This window comes from Mixophyes fleayi, chromosome 5 (assembly GCF_038048845.1).
Source record: "Mixophyes fleayi isolate aMixFle1 chromosome 5, aMixFle1.hap1, whole genome shotgun sequence".
Classification (NCBI taxonomy): domain Eukaryota; kingdom Metazoa; phylum Chordata; class Amphibia; order Anura; family Limnodynastidae; genus Mixophyes; species Mixophyes fleayi.
The window spans coordinates 277,592,211-277,604,221 of record NC_134406.1 but is presented as its reverse complement, the minus strand read 5'-3'; the positions used below and the strand labels follow the sequence as shown (position 1 = coordinate 277,604,221).

Here is a 12,011-nt window from a genome sequence, read left to right as displayed (position 1 = left end):
TGTCGTAAGCCACCCCGGCAAGATTGCGATCCACTACTTCAAGGCTGGTTCCTCATTGATATGGTGGCAGCTATACCTTTTGATCTCTGATTTTTGGCTCTGGCTCTGAGGAGGTAAGGACCACTAGCGGCTCCTTGTGTTCTCACTGGCTGCCTTGTTTACACGCTGCACCCACTCTTCTGGCCATTAAACAGATAACATCTACTTTAAGGGGTTCTTATTCAGACAGTAGGTGGTTAGTTCATTTGTCAGGCATGACCTCTTGTACGAGTCATTACAAAGGTCACAAACTGCATCATGGGCAGTTCCAAGATTGTGGTGTCGGCCTTTCTCATTTATGGAGCTTTGTCAATCCATATACCTTCTAGTTCAAATGCTCAGATATTACAGGTACAGTGACAGGTGAGAGGTCCCTGCTCAGATATTACAGGTACAGTGACAGGTGAGTGGTCTCTGCTCAGATATTACAGGGTACAGTGACAGGTGAGGGGTCTTCTGCTTCAGGATATTACAGGTACAGTGACAGGTGAGAGGTCTCTGCTCAGATACATTACAGAGTCAACCAGTGACAGGTGAGAGGTCTCCTGCTCAGATATTACAGGTACAGTGACAGGTGAGAGGTCTCTGCTCAGATATTACAGGTACAGTGACAGGTGAGAGGTCTCTGCTCAGATATTACAGGTACAGTGACAGGTGAGAGGTCTCTGCTCAGATATTACAGGTACAGTGACAGGGGGTCTCTGCTCAGATATTACAGGTACAGTGACAGGTGAGAGGTCTCTGCTCAGATATTACAGGTACAGTGAGAGGTCTCTGCTCAGATATTACAGGTACAGTGACAGGTTGAGAGGGTCTCTGCTCAGACTTATTACAGGTACAGTGACAGGTGAGAGGTCCCTGCTCAGATATTACAGGTACAGTGTACAGGTGAGTGGTCTCTGCTCCAGATATTACAGGTACAGTGACAGGTGAGGGGTCTCTGCTCAGATATTACAGGTACAGTGACAGGTGAGAGGTCCCTGAGCTCAGATATTACAGGTACAGTGACAGGTGAGAGGTCTCTGCTCAGATATTACAGGTACAGTGACAGGTGACGAGGTCTCTGCTCAGATATTACAGGTACAGTGACAGGTGAGAGGTCTCTGCTCAGATATTACAGGTACAGTGACAGGTGAGGGGTCTCTGCTCAGATATTACAGGTACAGTGAAGGGAGGTCTCTGCTCAGATATTACAGGTACAGTAACAGGTGAGAGGTCTCTGCTCAGATATTACAGGTACAGTGACAGGTGAGAGGTCTCTGCTCAGATATTACAGGTACAGTGACAGGGTGAGAGGTCTCTGCTCAGATATTACAGGTACAGTGACAGGTGAGAGGTCCCTGCTCAGATATTACAGGTACAGTGACAGGTGAGAGGTCCCTGCTCAGATATTACAGGTACAGTGACAGGTGAGAGATCCCTGCTCAGATATTACAGATACAGTGAGAGGTGAGAGGTCCCTGCTCAGATATTACAGGTACAGTGACAGGTGAGAGGTCTCTCCTCAGGATATTAAGATACAGTGGACAGGTGAGAGGTCTCTGCTCAGATATTACAGGTACAGTGACAGGTGAGGGGGTCCTCTGCTCAGATATTACAGATACAGTGAGAGGTGAGAGGTCCCTGCTCAGATATTACAGGTACAGTGACAGGTGAGAGATCCCTGCTCAGATATTACAGATACAGTGAGAGGTGAGAGGTCCCTGCTCAGATATTACAGGTACAGTGACAGGTGAGAGATCCCTGCTCAGATATTACAGATACAGTGAGAGGTGAGAGGTCCCTGCTCAGATATTACAGGTACAGTGACAGGTGAGAGGTCTCTCTCAGATATTACAGATACAGTGACAGGTGAGAGGTCTCTGCTCAGATATTACAGGTACAGTGACAGGTGAGGGGTCTCTGCTCAGATATTACGGGTACAGTGACAGGTGAGAGGTCTCTGCTCAGATATTATAGGTACAGTGACAGGTGAGAGGTCTCTGCTCAGATATTACAGTACAGTGACAGGTGAGAGGTCCCTGCTCAGATATTACAGGTACAGTGACAGGTGAGAGGTCCCTCGCTCAGATATTACAGGTACAGTGACAGGTGAGAGGTCTCTGCTCAGAAATTACAGGTACAGTGACAGGTGAGAGGTCCTCTGCTCAGATATTACAGGTACAGTGACAGGTGAGAGGTTCTCTACTCAGATATTACAGGTACAGTGACAGGTGAGAGGTCCCTGCCTCAGATATTACAGGTACAGTTACAGGTGAGAGGTCTCTGCTCAGATATTACAGGTACAGTGACAGGTGAGAGGTCTCTGCTCAGATATTACAGGTACAGTGACAGGTGAGAGGTCTGTGCTCAGATATTACAGGTACAGTGACAGGTGAGAGGTTTCTACTCAGATATTACAGGTACAGTGACAGGTGAGAGGTCCCTGCTCAGATATTACAGTACAGTTACAGGTGAGAGGGTCCCTGCTCAGATATTACAGATACAGGGACAGGTGAGAGGTCCCTGCTCAGATATTACAGGTACACAGTGAGAGGTCCCTGCTCAGATATTACAGGTACAGTGACAGGTGAGAGGTCTCTGCTCAGATATTACAGGTACAGTAACAGGTGAGAGGTCTCTGCTCAGATATTACAGGTACAGTGACAGGTGAGAGGTCCCTGCTCAGATATTACAGGTACAGTTACAGATGAGAGGTCTCTGCTCAGATATTACAGGTACAGTGACAGGTGAGAGGTCCCTGCTCAGATATTACAGATACAGTGACAGATGAGAGGTCTCTGCTCAGATATTACAGGTACAGTGACAGGTGAGAGGTCTCTGCTCAGATATTACAGGTACAGTGACAAGTGAGAGGTCTCTGCTCAGATATTACAGGTACAGTGACAGGTGAGAGATCTCTGCTCAGATATTACAGGTACAGTTGACAGGTGAGAGGTCTCTGCTCAGATAATTAACAGGTATAGTGACAGGTGAGAGGTCCCTGCTCAGATATTACATGTACAGTGAGAGGTCCCTGCTCAGATATTACAGGTACAGTGACAGGTGAGAGGTCTCTGCTCAGATATTACAGGTACAGTAACAGGTGAGAGGTCTCTGCTCAGATATTACAGGTACAGTGACAGGTGAGAGGTCCCTGCTCAGATATTACAGGTACAGTTACAGATGAGAGGTCTCTGCTCAGATATTACAGGTACAGTGACAGGTGAGAGGTCTCTGCTCAGATATTACAGGTACGGTGACAGGTGAGAGGTCTCTGCTCAGATATTACAGGTACAGTGACAGGTGAGAGGTCTCTGCTCAGATATTACAGGTACAGTGACAGGTGAGAGGTCCCTGCTCAGATATTACAGGTACAGTGACAGGTGAGAGATCCCTGCTCAGATATTACAGATACAGTGAGAGGTGAGAGGTCCCTGCTCAGATATTACAGGTACAGTGACAGGTGAGAGGTCTCTGCTCAGATATTACAGGTACAGTGACAGGTGAGGGGTCTCTGCTCAGATATTACAGGTACAGTGACAGGTGAGGGGTCTCTGCTCAGATATTACGGGTACAGTGACAGGTGAGAGGTCTCTGCTCAGATATTACAGGTACAGTTGACAGGTGAGAGGTCTCTGCTCAGATATTACAGGTACAGTGACAGGTGAGAGGTCCCTGCTCAGATATTACAGGTACAGTGACGGTGAGAGGTCCTGCTCAGATATTACAGGTACAGTGACAGGTGAGAGTCTCTGCTCAGATATTACAGGTACAGTGACAGGTGAGAGGTCTCTGCTCAGATATTACAGGTACAGTGACAGGTGAGAGGTTTCTACTCAGATATTACAGGTACAGTGGACAGGTGAGAGGTCCCTGCTCAGATATTACAGGTACAGTTACAGGTGAGAGGTCCCTGCTCAGATATTACAGGTACAGGGACAGGTGAGAGGTCCCTGCTCAGATATTACAGGTACAGTGTGAGGTGAGAGGTCTCTGCTCAGATATTACAGGTACAGTAACAGGTGAGAGGTCTCTGCTCAGATATTACAGGTACAGTGACAGGTGAGAGGTCCCTGCTCAGATATTACAGGTACAGTTACAGATGAAGAGGTCCTCTGCCTCAGATATTACAGGTACAGTGGACAGGTGAGAGGTCTCTGCTCAGATATTACAGATACAGTGTCAGGTGAGAGGTCCCTGCTCAGATATTACAGGTACAGTGACAGGTGAGAGGTCTCTGCTCAGATATTACAGGTACAGTGACAGGTGAGAGGTCCCTGCTCAGATATTACAGGTACAGTGACAGGTGAAGAGGTCTCTGCTCAGATATTACAGTACAGTGACAAGTGAGAGGTCTCTGCTCAGATATTACAGGTACAGTGACAGGTGAGAGATCTCTGCTCAGATATTACAGGTACAGTGACAGGTGAGAGGTCTCTGCTCAGATATTACAGGTATAGTGACAGGTGAGAGGGTCCCTGCTCAGATATTACAGGTACAGTGAGAGGTCCCTGCTCAGATATTACAGGTACAGTGACAGGTGAGAGGTCTCTGCTCAGATATTACAGGTACAGTAACAGGTGAGAGGTCTCTGCTCAGATATTACAGGTACAGTGACCAGGTGAGAGGTCCCTGCTCAGATATTACAGGTACAGTTACAGATGAGAGGTCTCTGCTCAGATATACAGGTACCAGTGACAGTGAGAGGTCTCTGCTCAGATATTACAGGTACAGTGACAAGTGAGAGGTCTCTGCTCAGATATTACAGGTACAGTGACAGGTGAGAGATATCTGCTCAGATATTACAGGTACAGTGACAGGGGAGAGGTCTCTGCTCAGATATTACAGATACAGTGACAGGTGAGAGGTTCTACTCAGATATTACAGGTACAGTGACAGGTGAGAGGTCCCCTGCTCAGATATTACAGGTACAGTGACAGGTGAGAGGTCTCTGCTCAGATATTACAGGTATCAGTGACAGGTCCCTGCTCAGATATTACAGGTACAGTGACAGGTGAGGGGTTTCTGCTCAGATATTACAGGTACAGTGACAGGTGAGAGGTCTCTGCTCAGATATTACAGGTACAGTGACAGGTGAGAGGTCCCTGCTCAGATATTACAGGTACAGTGACAGGTGAGAGTCTCTGCTCAGATATTACAGGTACAGGTGACAGGTGAGGGGTCTCTGCTCAGATATTACAGGTACAGTGACAGGTGAGAGGTCTCTGCTCAGATATTACAGGTACAGGTGACAGGTGAGAGGTCCCTGCTCAGATATTACAGGTACAGTGACAGGTGAGAGGTCCCTGCTCAGATATTACAGGTACAGTGACAGGTGAGAGGTCCCTGCTCAGATATTACAGGTACAGTGACAGGTGAGAGGTCTCTGCTCAGATATTACAGGTACAGTGACAGGTGAGATGTCTCTGCTCAGATATTACAGGTACAGTGACAGGTGAGAGGTCCCTGCTCAGATATTACAGTGACAGGTGAGGGGTCTCTGCTCAGATATTACAGGTACAGTGACAGGTGAGAGGTCTCTGCTCAGATATTATAGGTACAGTGACAATTGAGAGGTCTCTGCTCAGATATTACAGGTACAGTGACAGGTGAGAGATCTCTGCTCAGATATTACAGGTACAGTGACAGATGAGAGGTCCCTGCTCAGATATTACGGGTACAGTGACAGGTGAGAGGTTTCTGCTCAGATATTACAGGTACGTGACAGGTGAGAGGTCTCTGCTCAGATATTACAGGTACAGTGACAGGTGAGGGGTCCCTGCTCAGATATTACAGGTACAGTGACAGGTGAGAGGTCTCTGCTCAGATATTACAGGTACAGTGACAGGTGAGGGGTCTCTGCTCAGATATTACGTGTACAGTGACAGGTGAGAGACCTCTGCTCAGATATTACAGGTACAGTGACAGGTGAGGGGTCTCTGCTCAGATATTATAGGTACAGTGACAGGTGAGAGGTCTCTGCTCAGATATTACAGATACAGTGACAGGTGAGGGGTCCCTGCTCAGATATTACAGGTACAGTGGACAGGTGAGAGGTCTCTGCTCAGATATTACAGGTACAGTGACAGGTGAGGGGTCTCTGCTCAGATATTACGGGTACAGTGACAGGTGAGAGACCTCTGCTCAGATATTACAGGTACAGTGACAGGTGAGGGGTCCTCTGCTCAGATATTACAGGTACAGTGACAGGTGAGAGGTTTCTACTCAGATATTACAGGTACAGTGACAGGTGAGAGGTCTCTGCTCAGATATTACAGGTACAGTGACAGGTGAGAGGGTTTCTACTCAGATATTACAGGTACAGTGACAGGTGAGAGGTCCCTGCTCTGATATTACAGGTACAGTGACAGGTGAGAGGTCCCTGCTCAGATATTACAGGTACAGTGAGAGGTCCCTGCTCAGATATTACAGGTACAGTGACAGGTGAGAGGTCTCTGCTCAGTTATTACAGGTACAGTGAGAGGTCTCTGCTCAGATATTACAGATACAGTGACAGGTGAGGGAGGTCTCTGCTCAGATATTACAGATACAGTGAGAGGTCTCTGCTCAGATATTACAGGTACAGTGACAGGTGAGAGGTCTCTGCTCAGTTATTACAGGTACAGTGTCAGGTGAGAGGTCTCTGCTCAGATATTACAGGTACAGTGACAGGTGAGAGGTCTCTGCTCAGTTATTACAGGTACAGTGACAGGTGAGAGGTCCCTGCTCAGATATTACAGGTACAGTGACAGGTGAGAGGTCTCTGGCTCAGATATTACAGGTACAGTGACAGGTGAAAGGTCCCTGCTCAGATATTACAGGTACAGTGACAGGTGAGAGGTCTCTGCTCAGATATTTACAGGTACAGTGACAGGTGAGAGGTCCTCTGCTCAGATATTACAGGTACAGTAACAGGTGAGAGGTCTCTGCTCAGATATTACAGGTACAGTAACAGGTGAGAGGTCTCTGCTCAGATATTACAGGTACAGTGACAGGTGAGAGGTCTCTGCTCAGATATTACAGGTACAGTGACAAGTGAGAGGTCTCTGCTCAGATATTACAGGTACAGTGACAGGTGAGAGGTCTCTGCTCAGATATTACAGGTACAGTGACAGATGAGAGGTCCCTGCTCAGATATTACAGGTACAGTAACAGGTGAGAGGTCTCTGCTCAGATATTACAGGTACAGTGACAGGTGAGAGGTCTCTGCTCAGATATTACAGGTACAGTGACAAGTGAGAGGTCTCTGCTCAGATATTACAGGTACAGTGACAGGTGAGAGGTCTCTGCTCAGATATTACAGGTACAGTAACAGGTGAGAGGTCTCTGCTCAGGTATTACAGGTACAGTGACAGGTGAGAGGTCCCTGCTCAGATATTACAGGTACAGTAACAGGTGAGAGGTCTCTGCTCAGGTATTACAGGTACAGTGACAGGTGAGAGGTCCCTGCTCAGATATTACAGGTACAGTGACAGGTGAGAGGTCTCTGCTCAGATATTACAGGTACAGTGACAGGTGAGAGGTCTCTGCTCAGATATTACAGGTACAGTGACAGGTGAGAGGTCCCTGCTCAGATATTACATGTACAGTGACAGGTGAGAGGTCTCTGCTCAGATATTACAGGTACAGTGACAGGTCCCTGCTCAGATATTACAGGTACAGTGACAGGTGAGGGGTCTCTGCTCAGATATTACAGGTACAGTGACAGATGAGAGGTCCCTGCTCAGATATTACATGTACAGTGACAGGTGAGAGGTCTCTGCTCAGATATTACAGGTACAGTGACAGGTGAGAGGTCCCTGCTCAGATATTACAGGTACAGTGACAGGTGAGAGGTCCCTGCTCAGATATTACATGTACAGTGACAGGTGAGAGGTCTCTGCTCAGATATTACAGGTACAGTGACAGGGTCCCTGCTCAGATATTACAGGTACAGTGACAGGTGAGGGGTCTCTGCTCAGATATTACAGGTACAGTGACAGGTGAGAGGTCCCTGCTCAGATATTACATGTACAGTGACAGGTGAGAGGTCTCTGCTCAGATATTACAGGTACAGTGACAGGTCCCTGCTCAGATATTACAGGTACAGTGACAGGTGAGGGGTCCCTGCTCAGATATTACAGGTACAGTGACAGGTGAGGGGTCTCTGCTCAGATATTACAGGTACAGTGACAGGTGAGAGGTCCCTGCTCAGATATTACAGGTACAGTGACAGGTGAGGGGTCTCTGCTCAGATATTACAGGTACAGTGACAGGTGAGGGGTCTCTGCTCAGATATTACAGGTACAGTGACAGGTGAGAGGTCTCTGCTCAGATATTACAGGTACAGTGACAGGTGAGAGGTCCCTGCTCAGATATTACAGGTACAGTGACAGGTCCCTGCTCAGATATTACAGGTACAGTGACAGGTGAGTGGTCTCTGCTCAGATATTACAGGTACAGTGACAGGTGAGGGGTCCCTGCTCAGATATTACAGGTACAGTGACAGGTGAGGGGTCTCTGCTCAGATATTACAGGTACAGTGACAGGTGAGAGGTCCCTGCTCAGATATTACAGGTACAGTGACAGGTCCCTGCTCAGATATTACAGGTACAGTGACAGGTGAGGGGGTCTCTGCTCAGATATTACAGGTACACTGACAGGTGAGAGGTCTCTGCTCAGATATTACAGGTACAGTGACAGGTGAGAGGTCTCTGCTCAGATATTACAGGTACAGTGACAGGTCCCTGCTCAGATATTACAGGTACAGTGACAGGTGAGGGGGTCTCTGCTCAGATATTACAGGTACAGTGAGAGGTGAGAGGTCCCTGCTCAGATATTACAGGTACACTGACAGGTGAGAGGTCTCTTCTCAGATATTACAGGTACAGTGACAGGTGAGAGGTCCCTGCTCAGATATTACAGGTACAGTGACAGGTGAGAGGTCCCTGCTCAGATATTACAGGTACAGTGACAGGTGAGAGGTCCCTGCTCAGATATTACAGGTACAGTGACAGGTGAGAGGTCCCTGCTCAGATATTACAGGTACAGTGACAGGTGAGAGGTCCCTGCTCAGATATTACAGGTACAGTGACAGGTGAGGGGTCTCTGCTCAGGTATTACAGGTACAGTGAGAGGTGAGAGGTCTCTGCTCAGATATTACAGGTACAGTGACAGGTCCCTGCTCAGATATTACAGGTACAGTGACAGGTGAGGGGTCCCTGCTCAGATATTACAGGTACAGTGACAGGTGAGGGGTCTCTGCTCAGATATTACAGGTACAGTGACAGGTGAGAGGTCCCTGCTCAGATATTACAGGTACAGTGACAGGTGAGGGGTCTCTGCTCAGATATTACAGGTACAGTGACAGGTGAGGGGTCTCTGCTCAGATATTACAGGTACAGTGACAGGTGAGAGGTCTCTGCTCAGATATTACAGGTACAGTGACAGGTGAGAGGTCCCTGCTCAGATATTACAGGTACAGTGACAGGTCCCTGCTCAGATATTACAGGTACAGTGACAGGTGAGTGGTCTCTGCTCAGATATTACAGGTACAGTGACAGGTGAGGGGTCCCTGCTCAGATATTACAGGTACAGTGACAGGTGAGGGGTCTCTGCTCAGATATTACAGGTACAGTGACAGGTGAGAGGTCCCTGCTCAGATATTACAGGTACAGTGACAGGTCCCTGCTCAGATATTACAGGTACAGTGACAGGTGAGGGGGTCTCTGCTCAGATATTACAGGTACACTGACAGGTGAGAGGTCTCTGCTCAGATATTACAGGTACAGTGACAGGTGAGAGGTCTCTGCTCAGATATTACAGGTACAGTGACAGGTCCCTGCTCAGATATTACAGGTACAGTGACAGGTGAGGGGGTCTCTGCTCAGATATTACAGGTACAGTGAGAGGTGAGAGGTCCCTGCTCAGATATTACAGGTACACTGACAGGTGAGAGGTCTCTTCTCAGATATTACAGGTACAGTGACAGGTGAGAGGTCCCTGCTCAGATATTACAGGTACAGTGACAGGTGAGAGGTCCCTGCTCAGATATTACAGGTACAGTGACAGGTGAGAGGTCTCTGCTCAGATATTACAGGTACAGTGACAGGTGAGAGGTCCCTGCTCAGATATTACAGGTACAGTGACAGGTGAGAGGTCTCTGCTCAGATATTACAGGTACAGTGACAGGTGAGGGGTCCCTGCTCAGATATTACAGGTACAGTGACAGGTGAGAGGTCCCTGCTCAGATATTACAGGTACAGTGACAGGTGAGAGGTCCCTGCTCAGATATTACAGGTACAGTGACAGGTGAGAGGTCCCTGCTCAGATATTACAGGTACAGTGACAGGTGAGGGGTCCCTGCTCAGATATTACAGGTACAGTGACAGGTGAGAGGTCCCTGCTCAGATATTACAGGTACAGTGAGAGGTCCCTGCTCAGATATTACAGGTACAGTGACAGGTGAGGGGTTTCTGCTCAGGTATTACAGGTACAGTGACAGGTGAGAGGTCTCATCTCAGATATTACAGGTACAGTGACAGGTGAGGGGTCTCTGCTCAGATATTACAGGTACAGTGACAGGTGAGAGGTCCCTGCTCAGATATTACAGGTACAGTGACAGGTGAGAGGTCTCTGCTCAGATATTACAGGTACAGTGACAGGTGAGAGGGCTATGTTGAGATACTCAGGTTTGGTAGTTGTACAGTACATTTTATTAGGCTGTAGCTGGTTGCACAGTACATGTCTATATAGTCTATATATATGTACAGTACGTGTGGAGGACAGTCACATACTACAATTCAGTCTTATCGGACAGTAGGCCAATTTCTAAAGGCTCGTAGCCACACGCAGCCAGCACATATATATGTATATAAAGCAGAATGGCAACCTGTGTGAATGAGAATGATACAGTTCTTGCTATGACACATGGTAACATGCACATGCTAAGTAGTGAACACACACTGTCTTTAGTATGTGCTGAATCTCAGCAGCTCGTGCCTCTCATTATAGACCTGGCTGGAGTTATAATTAATACTATTCCACTCTCTCCACTGCTGCTCCTGCTTCCACCCCGCATTGTCCAGCTGCTCAGCAGTGCAAGTGATGGCTCTATGTATGTGAACCATGAATTCTCTGCTTATCCAAACTCACCAAGTTCTGCATAACCCGTGATGTCCACTATTATGTGCCTAGTTATGGAGACAGAGGGTGATAAGAACTGATCCCCTAAACCTTAGAAGATCTTCCCTAAGTGTATCTCCCACGTAGTGTAAAACTGAGGATTTCCACCAATCAGATCTGAGGTTCTTACCATTAATTAGGACCTACGACTTGTAGTGATTTAGAGCTTACATTGCTCAGTTCTCCTGTGACGTGGACGGTCCTGAGCTCACAAGTGATCACTAGTTAGACACATTATGGGGTAACGCAGAGTGGGGCGTACGCCATTTTGTGTAGCGTATATTGCATGATATTGCTGTGTTCATGTCCAGAACGTGAGCCCACACGTATGGACCTATGCAGGTGTGTGTGTTTCTGGCACCTGAAGAGACGTGGACAGAAGGGCGCACTAGCGTTGAGTGAGCACAGTAAAAGCTGGGCTTATACACCTGAGACTAATGCACAAACACCCGGATACCCGGGAGGTGATGATGACTTATCATAAGTCTGGTGCATATGCTGGGGACACGGACTGGAGATGTGTACGGCTCTCCATATATACGCTACATACATGCTCTTACTCCCATTATGGGCCTGATCCATGTCTGAACATAAGTCCATTTGGTGCCGTACCTTCCATGAATTTGCTCCACAACGAGACTTACGCCGTGCACACAATTGCATGCAATTCATCTCCAGACACAAACGACACGACTGCGTGCGGCTTGAAGGAGGAAAGTGAAGGGGCGATTCATTCACCTATATTCAAATCTCAAGATCCACGTGGACTTGAATACGGGTGACATTACACTCAAGTTCCCTGTTTTTTTTAACCGCAAGTTGCGAGC

The 12,011-nt window shown here is 47.8% G+C and overlaps 1 protein-coding gene across 1 annotated transcript in view; it reads left to right on the top strand.

The window, feature by feature from the left end:
• Window positions 1-7: 7 nt before the first annotated feature.
• LOC142159413 (voltage-gated inwardly rectifying potassium channel KCNH2-like) overlaps window positions 8-12,011 on the top strand; it is a gene marked incomplete at its 5' end in the record, with an annotated part of 46,805 nt that continues 34,801 nt past the window's right edge. Inside the window, 3 exon segments of the mRNA XM_075214289.1 lie at window positions 8-38; window positions 41-82; window positions 85-113. Coding sequence (XP_075070390.1) covers window positions 8-38; window positions 41-82; window positions 85-113 — 102 coding nt within the window.